This window comes from Alosa pseudoharengus, unplaced genomic scaffold, assembly GCF_046254945.1.
Source record: "Alosa pseudoharengus isolate Yale_2024_CS ecotype anadromous, Long Island Sound unplaced genomic scaffold, YU_APseudo_1.1 YU_APseudo_1.1_scf_23, whole genome shotgun sequence".
NCBI lineage: Eukaryota > Metazoa > Chordata > Actinopteri > Clupeiformes > Clupeidae > Alosa > Alosa pseudoharengus.
Window position 1 is genome coordinate 25,030,327 of NW_027468685.1, and position 21,825 is coordinate 25,052,151.

The following is a 21,825-nucleotide window of genomic DNA, read 5'->3' on the forward strand; positions in this document are numbered from 1 at the left end:
GACAGAATGTGTGTGTGTGTGTGTGTGTGTGTGTGTGTCAGAGAGAGGGAATGTGTGTGTATGTGCTCCTGCCAAAAGCATCAAGGCTATCTAAAAACACATACCTTTTCTCACTCTTTGTCTCAGTTTTGTACCTACTATAGCCACTGCTGCCCGCCCTGAGAGAGGAACAGAGTTTAGAGATGGAGAGAGCACGGTGGAGAGACTCAGACAGACGCACATGGACTAATGAGAAGCAGCTAGCTCCCACTAGGCTAAGTTCCACTAAGATAAGCATCACACTGCGGCACCAAAACGCTCCAATGGGGCTCAAGGCTCAAGGCGAGTGTCTGTGTATGTCTCATAGCATCGGGTTCTTGCGACGGTGGTCTGTCGCTGCAGGAGGAATCCTTTGTCACGTCGCATTAGTCACCAGATGGGAAAGGGCTGTGTTTCATTTGTGGCCAGTGAGGCTGGGTATATGACAGCACCACAAGATCTACAGTACGCCCCCCACACACACACACACCCACACACGCACACACGACCACATACACACACACACACACACACACACACACAAACAAACAAGCACACTCACACACACACACAAGTCAGATGTTTGCCCTCTTTGCCCTCCTACTGCGGGTGACAGCGGCCAGCATGGGGCATTGTGTGGGCGTGTCACATCAGCTCAGCGGTTGAGCGCCAAGGGTGGCATCGGGAGGGCCTATAATTACGCAGCGGTCTCTGTCTCTCTCTCTCTCCTTCGCCCCATGTCTGCAGTGTGCCCACAAGCCTGGGCAGTGCCCGCTGTCTGTCTGTCTTGTAAGCGAAGCATCTGCCCTCGCCAGAGGCTGGAGGGTGTCATTAGAAACAGGATGACGATGTGAGTGAGACGTTTGTAAGAGCCTCTGGTTGAGAGACTGTGAGGTGTTAGAAATAAATGAAAAGTGCTTCAGAGCCCACACCAGAACAAAGAGGACCACCCAGCGAGGTCTCTGTGGACCAACAAACACTTCTCAACACAGCGTAGTGACAGTTTAGCAGACATTACAGTTACATGATACTCAGACATATTTTGCTTCCTTTAGTAATGCAGTTTATGAAATGAGAGGTATCTGTTTTATCTGTCAAGAAGCTAACTTTTCATCACAGGTCTTCAATTACAAGTTTACTAATCAACAAAGAAGGAAGGTTGTTAGGTCATTCCCTGGGTGTGTTCAAACATCCTGGTACTTTGACATTGTGAATCTGACCATTCCTACACTGCCGTTAAAGACATGTTTTTTTTAGGAGTGGTTTCTAGCTCCAAATGTATTATGGTTGAGAACAAACTGATGACAATGTGTCAATGAGTTCAAAAAAGGAAAAAAAAAACAGTGGTATATGTCCTTACCTACATCTGTCGTTCCCACATAACCAAACAGGGGGAGAAAAAGATGGCCATTGGTCAAAGAGGGGGACCTGATCATTCATTTCAATTAAGATGGCAAGGAAATGCATTGGTTCTTTACAAGTCCTATCAGTAACAAAAGGTTGTGTTTTGAATGCAATTAACAACGATAGGGAAAGACTGAGTTATCTTAAGATTCTCAGAGAGCACTCTCAGTGTGTCCTATGTCCTGGAGAGCAGTGACCATTACTACTGTATGAGATGGTTTACAGTTTGAAGCTGCTATAAGCAACATGTTTTTGGACACTTCAAATGTCTAAATGTATATTCTGATAGTTAATAGTTGTTAATAAAAATACACACTCTCCAAGGCTCTTTAATTAATGTTAGAAATGTCTACACTGCCTGATGGTCACCAATCCAGAAAGTTCCAATAACACAGACATTCTTTACTTGCATGCTCCCTGCACATTGACCGGAGGTAGCTGCATCTTACAGTGGTCAAATCAAGTAAAGCTTGGCAGGACATGGCAAATTAACTTATAGCAGCTAGCTGAAACACACCGAGTAAGGACACAGCAGATGATGAGGTGAGGTTAATACTCCCCATCAAATGTACAAATCAGTGCAAGAGTGGTGGACAGAGTGGTTCATGTGTATGTGCTGGTGTATTATTTTGGCGTTCCCATGACAACCAGAGAACAGCATAGCCTACCTGCCAGCCGTTCCACCATCCACAGAGTCCTGACTGCCGCTGTCACTGGGCGTGCTCACTTTGGAGGGGGACATGTGCGTCGGGACTGCACAGAGCAAACACAAACAGGTGAGATGGGTGCCATTTTGCAGTACTACTGAGAACAATGAGTATATATCACATATGACATTTGTATATATCACATTTGTAAATACATTGTATATATGATATTTTGTATATACATTTGCAGTTAAATAGGCCATTGTTCATTCATCATTCGGTAAACTCCAGCTGGTACAAATCGCTGCTGCTAGGCTCCTCACCAACACCAAAGAGTGATCACATAACACCAATTTTAGCTCAGCTACACTGGCTTCCGGTCAAATTCAGGATTGAGTTTAAAATTTTACTTTTTGTTTTTAAAGCCCTTAAAGGTTTAGCCCCACCTTACATCTCTGAACTTCTGCCCCCACACTCTACTACCAGGTCACTCAGGTCACAAGACCAACTACTGCTTGCTGTCCCACATTAAAACCCATGGCGACTGAGCTTTTTCTGTAGCCGCTAGAAAGCTCTGGAATACCCTCCATCCACATATCAAATCCTCCCCTACAATTACCAATCTCAAGACATATTTTTCTCACTTGCTTTTAATACAGTATGATGTTTTTGGTCTTCTCTTAATTTTCTTATTTATTTTTATTTATCTTATCTATTTTCTTGTTGCTGCTACTAATGCTGTCTTGCTACGAATAATCACACTTAGTTTGTGTAGATGTATGGCCTTTGTGTAGATGTATGGTCTTATTGTTATGACTTATTTGCTAACCTTTCTTTGTTCAGCACCTTGGCCCAACCCAAATGTCCTATATAAATAAATGACTTGACTTGACTTAATCAGTGACTCTGAATTGTGAATTGCAGTAATGCGCAGTCATCACCCAATATTTCCCCTGAGAACTGGATGATGTGGACTAGCAATGTTACTAGCTGAATTACTACACAACAGCATATTAATGGCCCATCAATATGACTTATCATGTAATTGATACAGCTTCTTTTTACTGATATTTTGCAGGTTTGGGAATGGAACCTGAGTTGAGTGATTGTCAGCCAATGATTCTACAGTTGCTCGACTACATCATTACTAATGTATGACATACATTACTGGCACATTACTAAACATACATTACTAAAACACTTGAGGATGTCATAATCCAACCCCACTAGACAAAGACATTCATGGATATACATAAATAGATTTTATGGCAACAAAATAAGCAGAACACCATGTCAGCCCTTTGTATGCCATTACGATATGTTTCCACTAGGTGTCACCATTAGTGGGACACAATTACGGTATCAGCAGATTCCGAAAAGGCCCAATCAGACAGCATCCTTGCACCTCCTGATCTCAATCCCAGGGGTGCACATGAAAACTTAACAAAAGCCCACTTCCTCATGCACAGTCTGTAATTCTCAGAGCTATGATTTATTGATCTGACACTGTTTGGGGCGCAAATCATGACCTAGTAAGAGCTCTACAAAAACAAAAACAAAAAAATACAGGGCAGCATACAAATTCACTGAATTAGAATTAACTGAATTACTCAATGTATAGGCTACATAAAACACAGTAAAAGGTGAAATGAGGATGGAGATTAAAGAGGACTGTGTGTGTGTGTGTGTGTGTGTGTGTCTGTGTGTGTGTGTGTGTGTGTGTGTGTGTGTGTGTGTGTGTCTGTGTCTGTGTGTGTGTGTGTGTGTGTGTGTGTGTCTGTGTGTGTCTCTCTGTGTGTGTGTGTGTGTCTGTGTGTGGATGTGTGCGTGTGTGCGTGCGTGCGTGCGTGCGTGCGTGCGTGCGTGCGTGCGTTAGAGCTTAGATCGGGCCCAAAAAATCAAGCCCGACCCTACCCGAGCCCGTGCACATTGTGCCCGAGCCCGACCCGGCCCGACACATTAACTGTAATTATGAGCCCGAGCCCGATTTAAACCCGACATTTTTTAAATACGTGGGCCATTATAACTGACGTTCTCAACTACAATTCCGAGCTGTTTGAGCTACCGTTTAGAATTATATTAATGAATAATGCAACGGAGGATGAAGAATGTAGGCTAAACTATGTTTGTTTATTCAGAATGGAATGGATTGCAAATGAATCCGAATGAAGAAACGTAAGCCACTTACAACGTAAAATGATGTCCCTGCAGCAAAACGCAACGCATTTCTCTGTGAGGGCTTGCCTCGCGCTCAGGTGTATGGAGAAGTGACAAAAGAGGACATTGAAGGTTGGCTATCATTATTTCTGCCATGGCAAGCCTGCTTCATGTTCATCTTAAAGTCTTTTTGCTGTCATAGGTGAACATCGTGCGCACTTAATGCACGCAACAAAGCATACCTGACAAATGCATACCTCCGACTTTTCTCCAAACTTGCTCGAAGTTATTTCTCCTGTTTTCATTTTTTTTCTTTACATCTTCAAGCTTGACGTTGCACTTAAGCTACACAATACAGCACAGCAGGCCCGGTGTGATGCGTGCGAGTGGAGAAGCTGTGCATGACACGTGTTGCGCAGATGACATTACAATTGACATTTTGTAACTCTGAGCCTAACTTGTATAACTTTGTATACACTTGTTACTTAGGCCTACTTTGATAAATATAAAATATTTCTGAGTCTGACTATGGCATAGCTTTAGCTCCCCACCCAAGTAGGCTAATGATTAGGAAAAAAAAAAAAAAAAAAAGCTTGATCAAGGACCCGGCCCGGCCCGGCCCGGCCCGAGGATAGTGGCTGGAAATATCGGCCCGACCCGGCCCGCGGGTCGGGTCGGGTCGGGTCAAGTTCGGGCTCGGGCAGAGAATCTAAACTCTAGCGTGCGTGCGTGCGTGCGTGCGTGCGTGCGTGCATGATGTACTGTACCTAAGGGGGGCTCAGGGGAGATGCCGATGCTCTGCAGCAACGCTTCCGTCTCTCTTCGCTTCCGGTCCAGATCCGAGTCCACGGGGGCCACCTCGGCCTTCTGCTGTGTCTCTGACTGTGCACACACACACACACACACACACACACACACACACACACACACACACACACACACACACACACACACACACACACACACATATGTGAAGCACATACAGGCACAAATGCATTTGCATACATACACACATACAGACATACACATAAACCGCAAAGCCCCCCGCGCAAGCACAGGAACTCATTAAAAGCAGGAAGATATTGAGACAAGTGCAGACGACTGGACACACGCAAGAAAGCACAAACAGAGATGTAAGCACATACAAACATAACAACATGTACATACACACACCACACCAACACCCCACACGAGCACATGTACTCATTAAAATATCAACACACATGCACATAAACACAAATCCATACACATGAAGTCACATATGCATACAAACATAAGACAGAGGCACTGACACAAACATACATGCACGCACACATCATCCCACACAAGCTAAAAATATCACTAAAAATATCAATAGAACTATGTACTGGGGCACATAATAACACATATTTGTGAAAATGCATGTAAACTTATAAAAGCATAACGGCACAGGCAACACACACACACACACACAAACACACACACACACACTTGTAATGCATATTTACATCACACAACCTCATTAAGACAACAACAGGAAGGTATACAGACACTCACACTTGCACGTGCGCGCACACACACACACACACGCACACACACACAAACATATAGGCCCATGCACATTCAAACATAATATGCTGCCACAGACACACCACACTATGGGCCCCCCGCAGTCATTAAAACACAAACAGGAAGATATTCAGACTGGCACACATGTGCACACAAACACGTGTTCCAAATGATATGCATCAACTCACTCAAACCTTCCTTTGAGAACCAACGACTCACAAAGACACAGAGGACGTACTGTATATGTTCAATTTACTTCACATCATCAAGCTCTCTCTTGCTTTTCTTCAACAAGACAGAGAGCGCCAAGAGGACTCCCTCACTCACCTCTTTCTTTTTCCTCTCTTCCTCCTTTCTCTTTTTCTCTTCCCTGATTTGAGCCAAGCGCTGCTTCTTGCGCTCCAGCTCCGCTTTCAGGTCACTTTTGTCAGCCATTTTGTCCTGCTGCGTTTGGGAAAGAGGGCATGCAACAACAAGGGGTTTTCTTTACATCTTATACCTATCTTTGGACCAATACTTCACCTGGACAACATAAGCTGTATATGCTCTAAGTAGATATGTATCCCATCCCTTTCAATACACTTGCTAATACTGACACACCTGTTGTTGTTGCTAATCATGATATTTTGCATCTCTGACTTCCAGTCTCAATGCTGTAGTATCACAACATAGTGTAGTTTTGGTAGCACTGTAATTCTGTGGTGCTAATCATTACAATATTCTATCACATTGACCAACAGAATATGAGTTATGAAGCTGGTGAAAAGACGAAAACAGACATGAAGGTGACGCTTAATCTTAGGGCCTATCATAGTATGATCCTATACAATTTCAAATATATTGTAAATGAATGTGGAATATGTTGATATGTTGTGGATTCCTACGTAAAAGACATGGAACTTCTGAATGTGCTGAATACAGAAATGTAAAAGAACAAAAAAATAAATAACACATGATCATGTCAAGACAGGAACAACACTTTATTAAAGTAAATTACAAAATAACATCACACATAGAATACACAAACTGCAATTATGAGAGAGAGAGAGAGAGAGAGAGAGAAAGAGTAGGTGTGTGGGTGTGGGTGTGTGGCTGGCTGGCTGGCTGGATGGTTGGGTGGGTCTGGGATTGTGTGGCTTATATGCCAAATTAACAATAAAATATTCACCTTGTAAGCTATACCAATCCATTGCTCAACAAAAAAGTAAATTCCCTCCAAAGCAGTGAAAATGCGGTACCAGCAGTAAATTGGGTCATAATCCTTTAGGCTAAACCTAAAGTCACTGATCATTAGCTTTGAGTTCAATGCATTTGGGGAAAAGGGTGTGATAGGCTAGGCCTAGGCTATATCTGGATAAAACTCAGTGAAGCATTCTTCATGCAAATTAATTCTAGATAGCCTAGTCTACAGATTGTTAGCCATTGCTCTGCATTGCTACAGAGTCCTCAACGCATAAAGCTTCCAAAAGTATTGTGACAATATGAATAACTAGTAACTCTGATGACCCAGCTGACATTATGACATTAGTGACGTTGTAAAATGCCTTCCACTTACAGCATGCTAATTGCTAACTAGCAATTGACAAGTCCTTATGAAATGAACATGACGTCATGTGTGAATTGTAACCCGTGAATACATGCAATGCAACATTACACAACATAACAGAACGTTACACGATGGCAAATGAAAATGTGAAATTATATGTCATGGTTGCCCGACGTCACCAGAAAGTGTCTCATACCTGAGGAGTCCCTCTGGATATGCCCTTCTGCAAAGATGCTGTATCACGCTGTCCAAGACTACGGCGCCTCCTCCTCTGTAGGCTGCTATTATTAGGACATTATAGGCTAACAGTGTATTGTCTAAACATAACGAGAGTCTATTGTCTGCTAAGTTGTGCAACCAACATGGATGTACAATAGTCTAGCCTATTCTATGCAATCACGGAAGGCAACCTACATCTCAGGAAGACAGTGTGCCAACCATAAGCAGATGATGCCAACCCAGCGCAAATAAGCTACGAGCCCTTTGCCTGAATGAAATCCCACCTTCGCGTTAACACATGCTGTCAAATAATGCCGACGTTCAGATCCTAGTTCATTACAATGCTGCCATCTACCGAATTTCGTAGTGATTACAAGTCTTGCAACATTTGTCAAAGGAAATTTCAGGTGGTCAACCTCATATTGTCAGAGATCGAAAGTTTCGTAAGAAGGCTTACAGTAAAATGTCGGGGATTAGGCTACACGTAGCCCTTTAGCCTATCTGTCATCTAACTGCAAGAAAAGATAGATAGATAGATAGATAGATAGATAGACATGTACACAAAATGCACTTACAGCAGAAAAAAGTAATATAAGTATATTTATATAACTCCACTGCACAATAGAGACAGTAGATACATTTTTTTTTACTAAATATAGGCGTACTAAAAAAAACGAAATCATCCGCAGTGTGCTTATAAGGATGATCAATGAGGTGCTGTGGAGTGGATGACATTCATTGTCCAATATGTTGATCAGTTTGTTCAGGGTCCTTTTGTCTGATATTGATGTGATGCAGTTCGGCTCCCAGAGCCAGCTTTCCTTACCAGCCTGTCTAGTCGCCCAGCATCCTTCTTCTTTGTGCTTCCTCCCCAGCATACCACAGCATAGAAGAGGACGCTGGCAAAAAAAGACTGGTAAAACATCCTGAGGAGCTTACTGCAGACATTGAAGGACCGCAGCCTCCTCAGGAAGTACAGCCTGCTCTGCCCTTTCTTGTAGTGCTTCAGTATTGGCTGACCAGTCCAGTTTATTGTCCAGGTGTAAGGCCAAATATACCTTCACATTGACCCCATCAATGGAGACTGGTAGCAAAGCGGGCTTAGACCTGCGGAAATTGTGTGACAAGAAGAAAAAAACAAACCGCCTAATAGGCTATAAACATTTCCTTGATTCTAATTATCACATCTCTTCAGCCAGATAGCTAATTATAGTGAAAGCATGTGTTACGTAAAAACACAAAATACTAATCTACAATGCATGTAGTTTTCTAACCTACAAACAAAATAAAAAAAATCTCCCATTTACAGCACAATCTGTTAAATGCTGGCATCCTGGAAAGATACATCTATAAGCAGGCAAACATTCAGAGTATGCATTTTACACAACGCTTGATGGTGTTTTATGCCCCCAACGTCGTCGTCCAGCTGCCACTGTCGACTTAAAGGCACCTTAAACCTAACCCTAACTATAACCTTAACCCATGTCTAACCATAGCGCCTTCTAGGCAGCGCTGCCTTGAAGACAACGCTGAGGGCATACACCAAGAAACTTTACAGCTGTCATAAATAGGTTACCACTTATGGCATTCCACCTGGACACATATAGATTTGTTTACAAACCGACAAAGATAATCTCCGAAGAGCCATGTCAACTGACAAAGTAATATTACACAGTTACATAAATAGGCCTAGGGTATTGCACACTTTTGCCATGGTGCAATTTGTGATTATCTCGTTCAGGGGAGAGCGAAGTTGCAAGGTTCTCCATAGACATAGCCTGCATTTATGTCACATATGGGAGGGTGCACCATTCTGTGTCCGCATAGCGTTGAATTGATGCCAATGTGCATAGATACAATATCAATTCTTCCATGGTCTTGCTTTAAGCAAAGTGATGTGGGGAGCATTGCAGCCCTTTTTAGAACACACACACACACACACACACAATAAATGACTGTCCATTTTTAATGGTCATCCAATTTTAACTCCACAGTGTACTTTCTTTTCATATGTTTTCAGGAATAGCTTTTATCGCAGGGTCTTTAAGGCCAACAGCAATCCATTTACCAGGTGTAGATGACCCCACAGAGCTTTGCTCTTGATGCAATCTAGAAACGCACCTGTTTCACTCATAAATGTATTTACTTATTTGAATTTAAACCCTTTAGAAAAGAACAGGTTGAGTGTGTTACAGGGAATAGCCAACAGATGGATAAAGCTGTGGAGGTAGAAACCATGGTGCACTATAAAAGGTGACCTATAGAGGGAAGCAAGTTACCAGGGTAGGATAGGCCTACACTGTGTGGAGTGTTACAGGTCATTCCTGTCACTGCTTTAATCCAGTAGCCTAGGCCCTGTGAGTCAAAAGACTGTCAAGTCACCTGCAGTAGGCCTAGCCTAGGTTAGAGATCAAATCTGTGCTGTCACCAGTAGGCCTAATTGCCCTTTAAAAAATAGGGTCTTATTATTATTTGGCATCGGAATCAGTTTTATCTGAGTTGGATAAAAATAGCTGGTACCTGAACATGTGTTGATGTATAGTTTGTTGTTGTTTTAGCATTGTGTTCCATTTTATCTACACTTAGACCCTCCTCCACGACCTGTGCTCTATATTTGTTCTGCGCATGTGCACAAAAATAACAGACATTTTGCTGTAGGTTGCGTGGGGTGAACCCTATAGGCTAGATCGAGTTTACATCTATTTGGTCGTTGGCACCCTTTGAGGATATTTAGCAAAACAAGACAGAGCGTAGGCTAGTTCCATAGGCTAGTTCCCGTGAATACCACGGTCAGCGCAAGGCATGACACCAGCCAAATGACCAAAGCGAATGTCACACCGGACTCAATAAGAAAAACAACCGTGGACCAAGAGAGAAAGGGATTTTGTCAATGGACGGGACATAGCAGTGCTGTATGACAATTTAAGCTAATCAAGTGCTAGGGGATGTCGATTTTCAGATGAAGATATCATGTAACGCGATGGTCTTTTTCTCCTTGCATAACCACTGATAAAGGATAGGCTACTGTTTCTTCCTTCATCAAGAGCAAATTTGATTGCAACGACAGAAGATCTGTCACCAGATTCAAGGTTATTTGGAAGTTAACGTTAGAGTAACGTAGAGTCAAAATGAAGTTCGCACAACTTTTGCTGAACAGCGCAAAGTCTAACATACCAAAACAAGTGGACCGCTTTTCCAAGTTTTCACCTTCACCGTTATCGATGAAGCAGTTCATCGACTTCGGTAAGTTTAAGTAGCCTACAGCAGCATGTGTCATTTAGACTAATAATCTAATTTGTTGACGACGGTGTTTACTTCTTACACCCTCCTCACTCTGTGACATACATGTATAGGCTATCTGTCATGTAGCCATATGCTTATATGCATGCCATAGTGGCCACCATTCTGTCTTTCAGCTTGTGATAAACTCAAATTTCTCCCAAAACACGTACACACTCTTAATGAAAGTGACATGTCACACGCACACGTTATTGAAGATACCATTGTCTTGGTGCTTAGTCAAAATATGGACAACAGATTCATCTAGGTAGCGCAGGATGACAGCATTGTTTAGCCTATGAGAATCGCTGTGCTTTGCCTTGCAGGGTCTGCCAACGCCTGCGAGAAGACTTCGTTTGTGTTTTTACGCCAGGAGCTTCCTGTTAGACTCGCAAATATCATGAAAGAGATAGACTTCCTTCCAGACAAGCTGCTTCGCACCCCATCCTTGCAATTGCTCCAGAGCTGGTTAGTGTTGACCACCATTTCCCCCACTTAAGCCATTCCTGTACGCTATGTTCTCTGCCTTAAACATGGCTCAATAGAAGGGTCAAATGCTTGCATCTTGCCAAGTGCATTTTTTTACGTCTGACTTTGTTCTGCAGGATATTAAGGATCAAGAAGTTTCCCTTCAAACATTCCCACTCCCAGTTTTTCTAAGTGTTGTAATGATGTAATGATTATTGGTTACTGAACATTAATGATCAGTATTATTATTTCAGTGCTGTTTAAACACTATGTAATGTTATACATTTTTTTTCATTCTGGCTGTGCAATAGCCTACCCATTGGTCTGGGTAAAAGAATCAAACTGAGGAATGTTATCATGGCACTAAGGCACGGGATCACTATCTCACAAACTAGACTACTAGCTAAATTATCTCTAAAACAAAATGACCTGATGGCCTTCATAGTTTTCATGTAGTCCTGCCAAAATGAAGAAGAGAAACAAGAAAATTACAGTATGTGGATGAATGAATCTAGCTCAGACGTCAGAGTGGTTTGGCACATTTGTAGGTCAGAAGTTCAATGAGTCTTGCATAACAGTGTGTGCATCTTAGCCTGCGGAGTGACAGAAAAGCAATATTTGTGTCGTTTTAGCAGGACAATGTGGATACCTTGTCAACACTCAAGACAGTTCTGTACAGTTTAACCTTTGAACTCTGGAGTGTCTAAGGGCAAGCCCCTCCTTTCTAGTTTATAACCCTGAGTAATCACTCAGCCTGCTCCTATCAAACACCATGGATAAATATAGCCAGGAGGCACTAAACACTTCTCTTTCTCTTGAGATGTGCTGTTGGAATAAACATTTCAGACTGATATAAGATTTTATTTAGTAACTTACACTTTGTAGCCATGAATTGGTTTTACATTCATTGTGATATGTTCCGTAGTTACTTGTATGGGAACTCATTTTTTAGTTTGTCGTCCTTCTAATGTTTTTTTCTTAGAGAAAAAGAGAGAGAGAAAGATACCTATCCAAGATAGTTGTAGTGTGTCCGAAGCTGACAGGTTTACAGTTCCTAGAAGCATATCCTCCATATTTTATCTGTAGGAATCAGATGAATTTACAATCAAGCAACTGTAGGGAAAGGTTTAACTACCCTTAGCCCACTCTCACTAACATGACTGGGTCTCAAGGTCAGGTCAGCTGTGTTAAATAACTGCACTTAATGACCTCTTGCCTCATATCTTCAAATCAGATTGTAACAGCTACACTACCAAGCCCTGTCACTTGACAACAGACAGACGCTTAAGATATCTTACCTTGTTAAAGAAAATGTTTTGTTGTATCCCAGTGTGAAAAATAATTATTGTTGTTATTGTTTGTGGTTTTTGTAATTCATGGGAGCTAGTATGGACACAACACTCATTTTGTTTTCACATCTATCTGGTTGAGCATGGTCTTCAAGGGAAAGGAGTCATGATAAAAGCAGGGGTCTTCAACCTTTTTTCCTCCAAGGGCTACTTTGACAAAATGGACATGGCTGAGAGCTTTTATGTTAGTAGTAGCATGCCATGTATTCACATAGCTGATCTCCACCCAAAACCGCTGAATAAGATTTGTATGTTTTTTTAAAGGTTCCTTTCAACTCATTTACCTTCTCTTTAGGGGGCAGCCGTGGCCTACTGGTTAGCGCTTCGGACTTGTAACCAATCAAGTTTGCTACAACAAGGACAGATTTCAGCTTTCATAATAGGCTATCTTCTGCCAATATATCCTCAGCAGAACCAGCTTTTGTAAAACATGTTTACAAATATTTGTTATGTGGGTGAGATAGTCCTTCTATTTCAATAGAATCTTCACACTCCAATAGATTGTTCTATATGACATCTTAATAAACACCTTGGAATGATTGGAAAACATACTGTATTGTAAAAGTTGTAAAAGAATCTTCTAGACAGTGTGTTAAATGCCCATTTATAATAGTAATACATCATTAATAAATGACTGATGCAGTATCACATTGTTCATCCTCCCATAAAGGAATGCTCTACAGTCTGCAAGTGATGTCTGTCTTGCCTCTGCGATTCAGCTTCTGCAATAGCATCGGGTTACATAAATGCTGCCCTTTTGACTGTCTCAAAATGTGTCTGCGTTCCTCGTGGGCACCCTGATTAATTGCACTTTCACAATGATGACCTCTGCTCTTTGTTTTGTGTTAAAGCTGTTGCCCATGTTGCCTCTCCAAACACTGCCCTGTCATCCCAGTTTAAAGCATTTATGTAATTCTGTGTTATGAAGCTGCAGCATGTACTCTCCGCTTCTATTGGGCCGGGCTTCTATTTTTGTGACCTGGCTGGGTTTCAGGCTGACTACAGCCTAGAAAAATGTACTGTTGTTTTGATTGAGGCTAATTGTGTTGTTGACATATCTTGTGGAAAAATCTACAAAAAGTTCAAAGCGTTAGTGAGGATTTGTTTCTGCTTTGTTGTGCATAGCAGAGTATTTCACTGATGGTTTTATGTTCGTTTTTTTTTCTACAGGTATGCACAGAGTCTCATGGAATTAGTGGATTTTCTAGAAAAAGATCCTGATGACAAAAAGGTCTTGAAAAAGTGAGTATCACCATTGCAGCACACCACTCACTCGTAGGCAGTGCTTCAGCTGAACTAGTGTGTATAGTCAAAACACAGTTAAACACTTTAAAATGCTACCTTTATGCAATCTGAGCAATGTGATTATACCTTGCTTTCACTGGGATGGTGGTGTTAAGACTTTTCCTTTCCTTGTTTACTGTCTGAAACCCTGGATCAAGGAGCAGTAGTGAAAAGCGACAGCACTCTTATGATACATTCAGCTTGTGGATTACTGCTGCATTCTTTTACCCTCGTGAACTCACAGTCAGTTCACTGTACCATGAGCAAGTTCTTACCACATACCTGGTGTTTGTATCCAGGTGGTTATTGTTAGCGTCCACCGCGATAAAGATGGACCATTCAGATATCCCATGGCAGGAATTCCTAGACAGATGTTTGTTTGAACTGATAAGCCAATGGCTGTCTGACAGTGGGTTCTTAATGGAACACTACTTCTGATTTCATGAATAAATGACAGCCTTGAGTCAATATTGTTTATCATGTTGTCACAGGTTCACAGAGACGCTTGTCAATGTGCGAAATCGGCACAACAACGTTGTGCCCACCATGGCCCAGGGAGTGCTGGAATACAAAGAGGCCTTTGGTGTCGACCCAGTGACCAATCAGAATGTCCAGTACTTCCTGGACCGCTTCTACATGAGTCGTATCTCCACCCGCATGATCATGAACCAACACAGTGAGTTTTCTGTACTCAGTACTCATTATGCATGCTACATGTAGTCCCACTCCCTACAAAGAGAAAGGGACATGCATTCATTGAGTACACATGGATTGGATATGTAGAGTATACATTGATTGAATCTGTATGTTCTTTTTGTTATTGACAGCGCTAATATTTGATGGAAGTGCCAACCCAGCCCACCCTAAACATATAGGCTGCATTGATCCCAACTGCGACGTGGTGGAGGTAGTGAAAGGTAATGATAATGAGAAAGTAATGAAATAATGTTGCTTGTAGATAAGATATTGGCTAAAGGTTAAATCCTGTGCTTGAAGGCAGCAATGCAATGATGGCTTTTTGCAAGTAATTTAACACACGCCTCTGAAATTAGAGCAGAAGTTGACATGTGTCATATCTAATAGATTGTATGAAGTAAATTCTAGCAACACAGACAACTGACCCAAACAGGCCATTCTCTGTACATTCATGGTTATTTCATCTAGACAGGTACTTCATGGTTTTCCACTTGTGAGTCCAGGTATTTCATATGAAAACTATGATGTGTTATGAAAAGAGATTTGTTTGTTTATGTGTGTGTGTGTGTGTTTGTGTGTGTCAGGTCTTGTGAGCGGTTGGTTTAGGCCACCTGCAGAATAACTCACCCGTGTGTGTGTGTGTGTGTGTGTGTGTGTGTGTGTACTTCTGCCGCCACCAGATGCCTTTGAGACCTCCAAGATGCTGTGTGAACAATACTACCTGACCTCCCCCGAAATGGAGATCAAGCAAGTGAACTGTGAGAGACTCTTCTCAGTCAAACCTTTCAGTTCAGTCTGTCTTTGTATACTGTGTGCATGGTGAGTTTTGAGCTGTCAGACCAGATTACCGTAACACATCGCACACTGACTGTCCTCTGCCCTTGTTTACACTACTTACTGTACGTAGAGAGGTTATTTCATATCGGACATGTTTACCTTGTGCATGTTTGTGGAGCGGATGATAGGTGTACTGGGAAACCCCATACTTACTTCATCAACGCAGACCCCAGACACATTTTGCATGGTGCTTGTGGGTAAAGAGATACTCATACTTGGCTGTGGGCGTAGGAGAATGGCACATTTCACATGGGCATGAAACCTGACCGTGCAAAGCACTTGAAGCCTGCAATTATGTTGGTTTATCCAACTGCATGTAAATGGGTTTGCTCACTTTCAGCATGAGTTGAGCTGTCAGTCGTTGCTCCGTTCTTAATTCCAAATTAAAGTTTCAGTGTTTGGTTGGCTACTTTTGCAATGAGGAATGCTGTGGTCTACACAATTGCCTGCAACTTTATTTCTGGAGTGATTTGTGCCAGTTATGTGCAATACTTATATGCATCTGGCAACCCTCTCGCTTGCATCAAAGCAATACGGTGAGCATGATATGATGAATGAATAACTTCTTGATGTACTGTATGTGGGTTTTTAAGGTTTCGGGCATTCCCGGCTTTCAGACTTGCTGACATGTTGATTTGTTGGTTGTTTACATATGGCATGTACATAAATAGTAGTAACCTCCCTCACGTTGTTCCATGAAGTTTGGATCTGGTCATCTCTTTGATCATGTTTTTTTTTTTTTTATATATATTATTATAGATATACATTTAGAATCAGATTGAATTGTACTATGCTGCAGGTTGAGACCACACCATTTGTCAGACACTAGAGTTCATATGATGTGTTTTCATGTCTGTAATGTGGGCATGAAGCTCTCTTGAATTGAAGTGCTTGACAGTTGCTGCACGCTGCTACATAATAACTCGGCACGCACAAGCCCTTATCAATGCTGGGTAAACAGCTTACCTTAGACACTTGATGGAAGTTTTTGAGCCTTTATAAAAACACCGCACATGCCAAAGTCCCTATATTTGTAGCTGCTATCCCCTTATCTTATTTGTGTAATTGATTTGATTTTAAAAGCTGTGTTTTTCCTTTTGTTGCAGCCAAAGACTCTGACTCGCCTCTGCACCTCGTCTATGTCCCCTCTCATCTATACCACATGCTGTTTGAGCTCTTTAAGGTACAGTCTGTGGTTAAGTCAAAGCCGCGTTTTTTTTGCCTACAGTAGGCCAGGGTGACTCAGACCAAACAGTGCTGTTCATGATCTGTGCCTGATTTAGGGGTTTTATCAGTCATACGGCTTGTTATTCATGTTTATCTGTTTACACTCTCTCATGTTTATCTGCTTACATTTTACACCATAAGAAATCTAAGAGCCAGAAGTCTGCCATCTTGGTGAAAAAATCATTGTTATCAATTGTCGTCAGCTGTTTTGAATAGAATGCCTTACTCTTCGACAGAATGCCATGAGAGCCACAGTGGAGACCCATGAAAACAGCATATCTATCCCACCTGTTAAGGTCAGAGTGTCACTAGGTAGTGAAGACCTGACAATAAAAGTAAGTTATCCACCTGTGCTGGTGCTGCAGTGTGAAGGGTGTGTTCAATTAATGTGATTTTGCTTCATAAATATTTATAATGATTTAAAAGTTGTATGAAGTAGTAAGTAATGTTGTAATGAAGTAATGTAATAAATTAAGTCTAATAATAAAGTTGTAATAAAGTAAGCCTTCCAGTGTGATGACTATGTTGTCATTCAGACACATAATTTATGTTATGCCTGTAACACCACATTTTACAAACAAACTAAACTAAACAAATAATTTTCCTAAATGAATGAATATTAAGGACTGAAACAGCTCCTGTAAATGTGCAGGAATTTAAATGTTTTCACTTCATATGAGACATCGGACCTGATACCGTGGCGTCGGACCTGACACCATGAGCACAACCCCCCCCCCCACCACCACCACCCGTGAGGACCCTTCATATGGTGTGTTTTGTTTCAGATGTCAGACAGAGGTGGTGGCGTTCCTTTGAGGAAGATTGAGCGTCTCTTCAGCTACATGTACTCCACGGCACCAAGTCCTGTGATAGACAATGCGCGCAATGCTCCTTTGGTAATCCTTATACTGTAGCTACATTCTCTCTTGGGAAGACAATTCCACCTATTCTGTATGTTTTCAAAAATGTATCTATAAAAGGGTAAGCTTTTTATTTAACACTTAGGTCATTTTAAAAATACTGTTACATAGTTTTGAAGAATTACATAAAAATTGTGGTTTTGTCTGTCAGGTTGGTCAAGTCAATAGTGTGCCCCAGCACTGACAACTGTTTCACAATTAACAATGTTTAACAAACAGTTAGAAGAAGTAAACAGTTTTGTAAATTAGCTACTTTACAGAGGGCATGGTCAGCACAGTTAGCCATTCACTCATCCAGGGTTTCAACTGTTTCACTGCAGGCAGGATTTGGCTACGGCCTTCCCATTTCACGTTTGTACGCCAAGTACTTCCAGGGTGATCTTCAGCTCTACTCCATGGAAGGCTATGGAACATCTGCTGTCATCTACCTGAAGGTAGCACCTTTATATATTTATATATAACTTCATCTTTAGAAATGCAAGGTCAAAACCATCTGGATCAAGTTGAGATATCTTATTTTAAGGTTTTTGCTTAACTTAGGAATTACATCATTCACAGGCTTTATTTTTTAAATCTAATCTTGGATAAGGGTTTAATGAATCCATGTGACCTTCAGCTGAGAGGGAGAAAGAGAGCCTTGTCTGATCTTGAAAAAAATGCAATGTTGCTCTCTGTGTTTGATTTCAAGGCCTTATCCACGGAGTCTATTGAAAGGCTTCCCGTCTTCAACAAGTCTGCGCTAAGGCATTATCAGACGAGCATAGAGGCCGATGACTGGTGCATCCCCAGCAAGGAACCCAGGAAGATGGGGAAGTATGAGTTTAGCGTGTAAAATTGGACAGATAACAGTGTGTGATGACAGAAGAGAGCAAGAGAATGGAGTCACTCCTGTTTCACTCCAAGCTGAGGATCTAAGCAAGTTGTTGGCTTGGATGCTGTGTAATGTGGACATTGCTTTCTCACGATGAAGTCTTCTGTATGACCCATTGTGCGGGAATAGCGCATGTATTATTATTGCTGTGGCAAGATATCGTTTTGACAGATGACATAAATGTCACAATCATCAGATAATGGGGCATTTGTAGATCTTAGGAGACACATTTTCTTTCATTATTTCAGTGATTTCAGTTTATTTCTAACATTGTAGCTCAGACTAACAACTAATGTTAACACTATATTTGCCAACAGAGTCCAGAAAATAAGTTTTTGTCTTACAAGACACAAGTCTACATGTACTGTAGCCTCAGTCATTTCAACTACTTGAGAATTTCAATGCAAGATGTATCACTGGATTTTACAGCAGTGGTATTTGTTTCATGTCTCAGTGAATTTCATCGTTGTACTGCATAACACAACCTGTCACTGTGAGGATAGTTATAGTGCTGGTCACATTTAAGAAACCTTTATGTCTTCTTTTTCGTCCAATGTGGACTGACTATAGTAAGCCTGTACATTCATTTCACTTCTGAAATTGCCCTAATCAAACTAACAAAAAAGAAAGGAGTTTTGAAGACAGACCTCAACATGACTGAAGAAAGTTAAGTTTGGGAGATTCATATGCATTATCGTATTTCATAAGAAGCATGTAAGATATTGTGAGAGAGTACCATTGACAGTAGCATCAGTTGTAAATGAATTACGATAGAAAAATCATAAGAACATCTTTTGTTAAAGTAAGAGAGAGAGAAAGAGAGAGAGAGAGAGAGAGAGAGAGAGATGTGGTGGTATAGGTAGTGTCTCATGTATTTATCGATACATTTTATAATTGTTCAAAAAGGCCATATAAGAAGCAAACAGACAAACAAACAAATGTCCAAGTAGTTTAAATGGCCTTTTTCAATTAGATAAATGCACAGAAAGAGAGCCAGTATAGAATTTTCAAATTATTACCATGACCATGGTGAGCTCATGGTAAGCTCTATAACTGTTATGGAGAAGTTCAGTGAAAAACTCATATAAAAATGTTTTTGTTGTTTTAACAAAAGATTTGCTTTTTAATGAAATGTATACTATTTTCAGAATATATAACTTACTGTAGAATCTATGTGCATGTATTAGTGATAGAGGCTTGAAAGCTTGCATTGGCATCTGGGTATAAAGGGATTGATATGTTTTAAATTGGAGTAAATTCAGGGGTTCTCAAAATTCAAAATATTTTTGTATGGACCCACCGACCATATGTATTTCCAAGACACTCCATTTATTTAATTTGCCACTTTAAATGATTTGCATCAGAGGTTTTTTGAATGTCAAGGTACAAAGTTACATGAATGACACTTTTTGATAAAACTACAATCACAATATGCCAGATCTGCTAATGAAGCTAACTACTAGCCAGATTTGAAAACAAACCTCCATACCAGTCTCCTGCATTTTTGTATTTGGCTGATACCAAGGAAGTCCCTGATTGCTAAGTTTGCTAGACCTCCTAATTAGTTAAAATCCAAGGGGTATTGTGACATTTCCTACAGGAGAGATCATTCTACCCATTGTTCAATGACTCTGGTACAGGGAAGCCTGATGTGATCATACATTCAGATTAACTAAAAAACTAAACAATTACATACTGCACCTTTAAGATCCAAAAGGTTACTGTGTATTTATCTTGTTGCCAAGAGAGGTGCCAAACACCAGCATAATGTAGCCCATGATAAAAGTATTTGAGTCTGTCAATATGTGTGAACTTTGACCAGAAGATTGTTTGTGTTCCCTCCGACTGGCGACGTGTTTCCCCTGCCAGGGTGTGGGCATGTCTGCTAAGGACAGTTCTTCATTTGCCAATCTCGCCAGAGCAATACGAATCAAATGCATTTTAGCCCATGCCAACACAACGCAAACAATTGCCTGCCATTCTGTTTTATTCTATGTGGGGGACCTTGAATAATGACTACAGTCCTTTTGTTAAGTTGAGGTATTCGTGTGAACATATCAGCTGTGTATTGATCGCTGCAGGCTTTCTACATCAGTGGGGGCTTTCAATGATTTGCACACAGAGCAATGTGGGGGCCTTAAGCAACTGTTTTGGTGAAAAAAATATGCTGTAATGTAGTGTGAGACTTTGAGACTAACAGCTCTGCTTATATTCTTTACCTTTATTAACCTTTGGTCTAAGTTCTTTTTAAGATGAAAAGACAATGTTGAGAGAGGATGAGCATGATAACTAATTGTCATTGTTTTGTTTTTACCTCTTCCATTATATTATAATAATTAATAATGATTTACTCCTCTATTTTGTATGGTCTCAGGTTATAGAGGGTAAGCCATGTTTGCTGCACTTCTGTTATTTTTGTATCACTCTGATGATTGCTGTGCCTATGTGCTTGTATGTACTGTACATGTGCCTGGTCAAAAGAATGAAACTGTTGACTTTCACTCAGTGTTCCTGAAGGGAATTGCAGAATTGCTGGTTTTGAGTGACTCCTCATTAAAATTAATCTTCTTGAAGCCTGTCTGTTGGTCTGTCTCCATTGGACTTATCAAAAAAAAAACATATTTGATAAAATTCACTCATTGTTCAAATAAGTCATGTTTTTGTTTGGGCTTTTTGGCCTAACTAAGACTTGGCCGATGTATGGGTCTTGTCATGCATTCAGTTAGACCGTAAACATCATGCTGAACGTTTCTTTCAATGAGTGTGCTACATGGTAATGCACTATTATCGTTTTTACATAGTGTGATCATGGGAGACATACCTGTTTCTAATGGTCATCCAGGAATAGTTAGAATCAGTGATGTGTTGTATTTTGTGTCCTTTACCATAACACTGCACAGGCATAGCATGTAAAATCTGTTTATCTCAATAAAAATAGGAGGAGAAACAATGATCTGTCTACAGTATCTTTTCTAGCATGAAGCCAAAACATTTACATGTATATAACAGATACAGATGCTATCTCAGGAACAGGTAGGGGGCTTTTTTGATTTGAATAACGCAACTGCAATGCAAGGAACACAATGTTTCCTAGAAAGTTGTGTCCCTCCCTTAGTTTCAGCTTAACCTTGTTTGTATTATTTTCAGAGACACCCTTCTGGCACCTATTTGCAAAGTGGGCCCTGCAACTGGATTGTTTCAGTGTGTAATTTGCTCCCCTTGCATGCTGTGGAGAGTCCTTTTTCCCCCTTCAGAGCTCTGTGACCTCTTGCTTGTTTTCAGCGAGCAGGCGAGAGCTGTTTCTGGCTACGTGTCAACGCCTATTCTTGGCCAATGGCCAGCCATGCCCGGGACA

General features: G+C 41.1%; 2 protein-coding genes across 3 annotated transcripts in view; one reads left to right on the forward strand and one right to left on the reverse strand.

Moving 5' to 3' along the window:
* Positions 1–6,209, reverse strand: part of dync1i1a (dynein cytoplasmic 1 intermediate chain 1a) — a 76,415-nt gene extending 70,206 nt beyond the window's left edge. For both annotated transcript variants that reach the window (XM_076302128.1, XM_076302127.1), the window contains exons 1-3: positions 6,102–6,209; positions 4,994–5,108; positions 2,091–2,175 (exon numbers count right to left, since the gene is read on the reverse strand). In XM_076302128.1, coding sequence (XP_076158243.1) covers positions 2,091–2,175; positions 4,994–5,108; positions 6,102–6,209 — 308 coding nt within the window. The remainder of the gene's footprint in view (positions 1–2,090; positions 2,176–4,993; positions 5,109–6,101) is intronic.
* Positions 6,210–10,183: 3,974 nt separating this feature from the next.
* pdk4 (pyruvate dehydrogenase kinase, isozyme 4) lies at positions 10,184–21,048 on the forward strand. Its single transcript, XM_076302129.1, has 11 exons — positions 10,184–10,782; positions 11,145–11,286; positions 13,806–13,877; positions 14,411–14,595; positions 14,747–14,836; positions 15,296–15,373; positions 16,559–16,635; positions 16,916–17,014; positions 17,465–17,575; positions 17,920–18,033; positions 18,288–21,048. Exons 1-11 carry the CDS (start codon positions 10,668–10,670, stop codon positions 18,429–18,431), a joined length of 1,227 nt encoding a protein of 408 aa, XP_076158244.1. The 5' UTR covers positions 10,184–10,667; the 3' UTR covers positions 18,432–21,048.
* The last annotated feature ends 777 nt before the right edge of the window (positions 21,049–21,825 follow it).

Excerpts from the sequence above, each read along its gene's own strand:
- pdk4 (XM_076302129.1), top strand. The coding sequence starts at position 10,668 with ATGAAGTTCGCACAACTTTTGCTGAACAGCGCAAAGTCTAACATACCA. Across the intron at positions 14,596-14,746 it reads CATGATCATGAACCAACACA|CGCTAATATTTGATGGAAGT; the intron begins GTGAGTTTTCTG and ends TGTTATTGACAG. Across the intron at positions 18,034-18,287 it reads CTGCTGTCATCTACCTGAAG|GCCTTATCCACGGAGTCTAT; the intron begins GTAGCACCTTTA and ends TTTGATTTCAAG.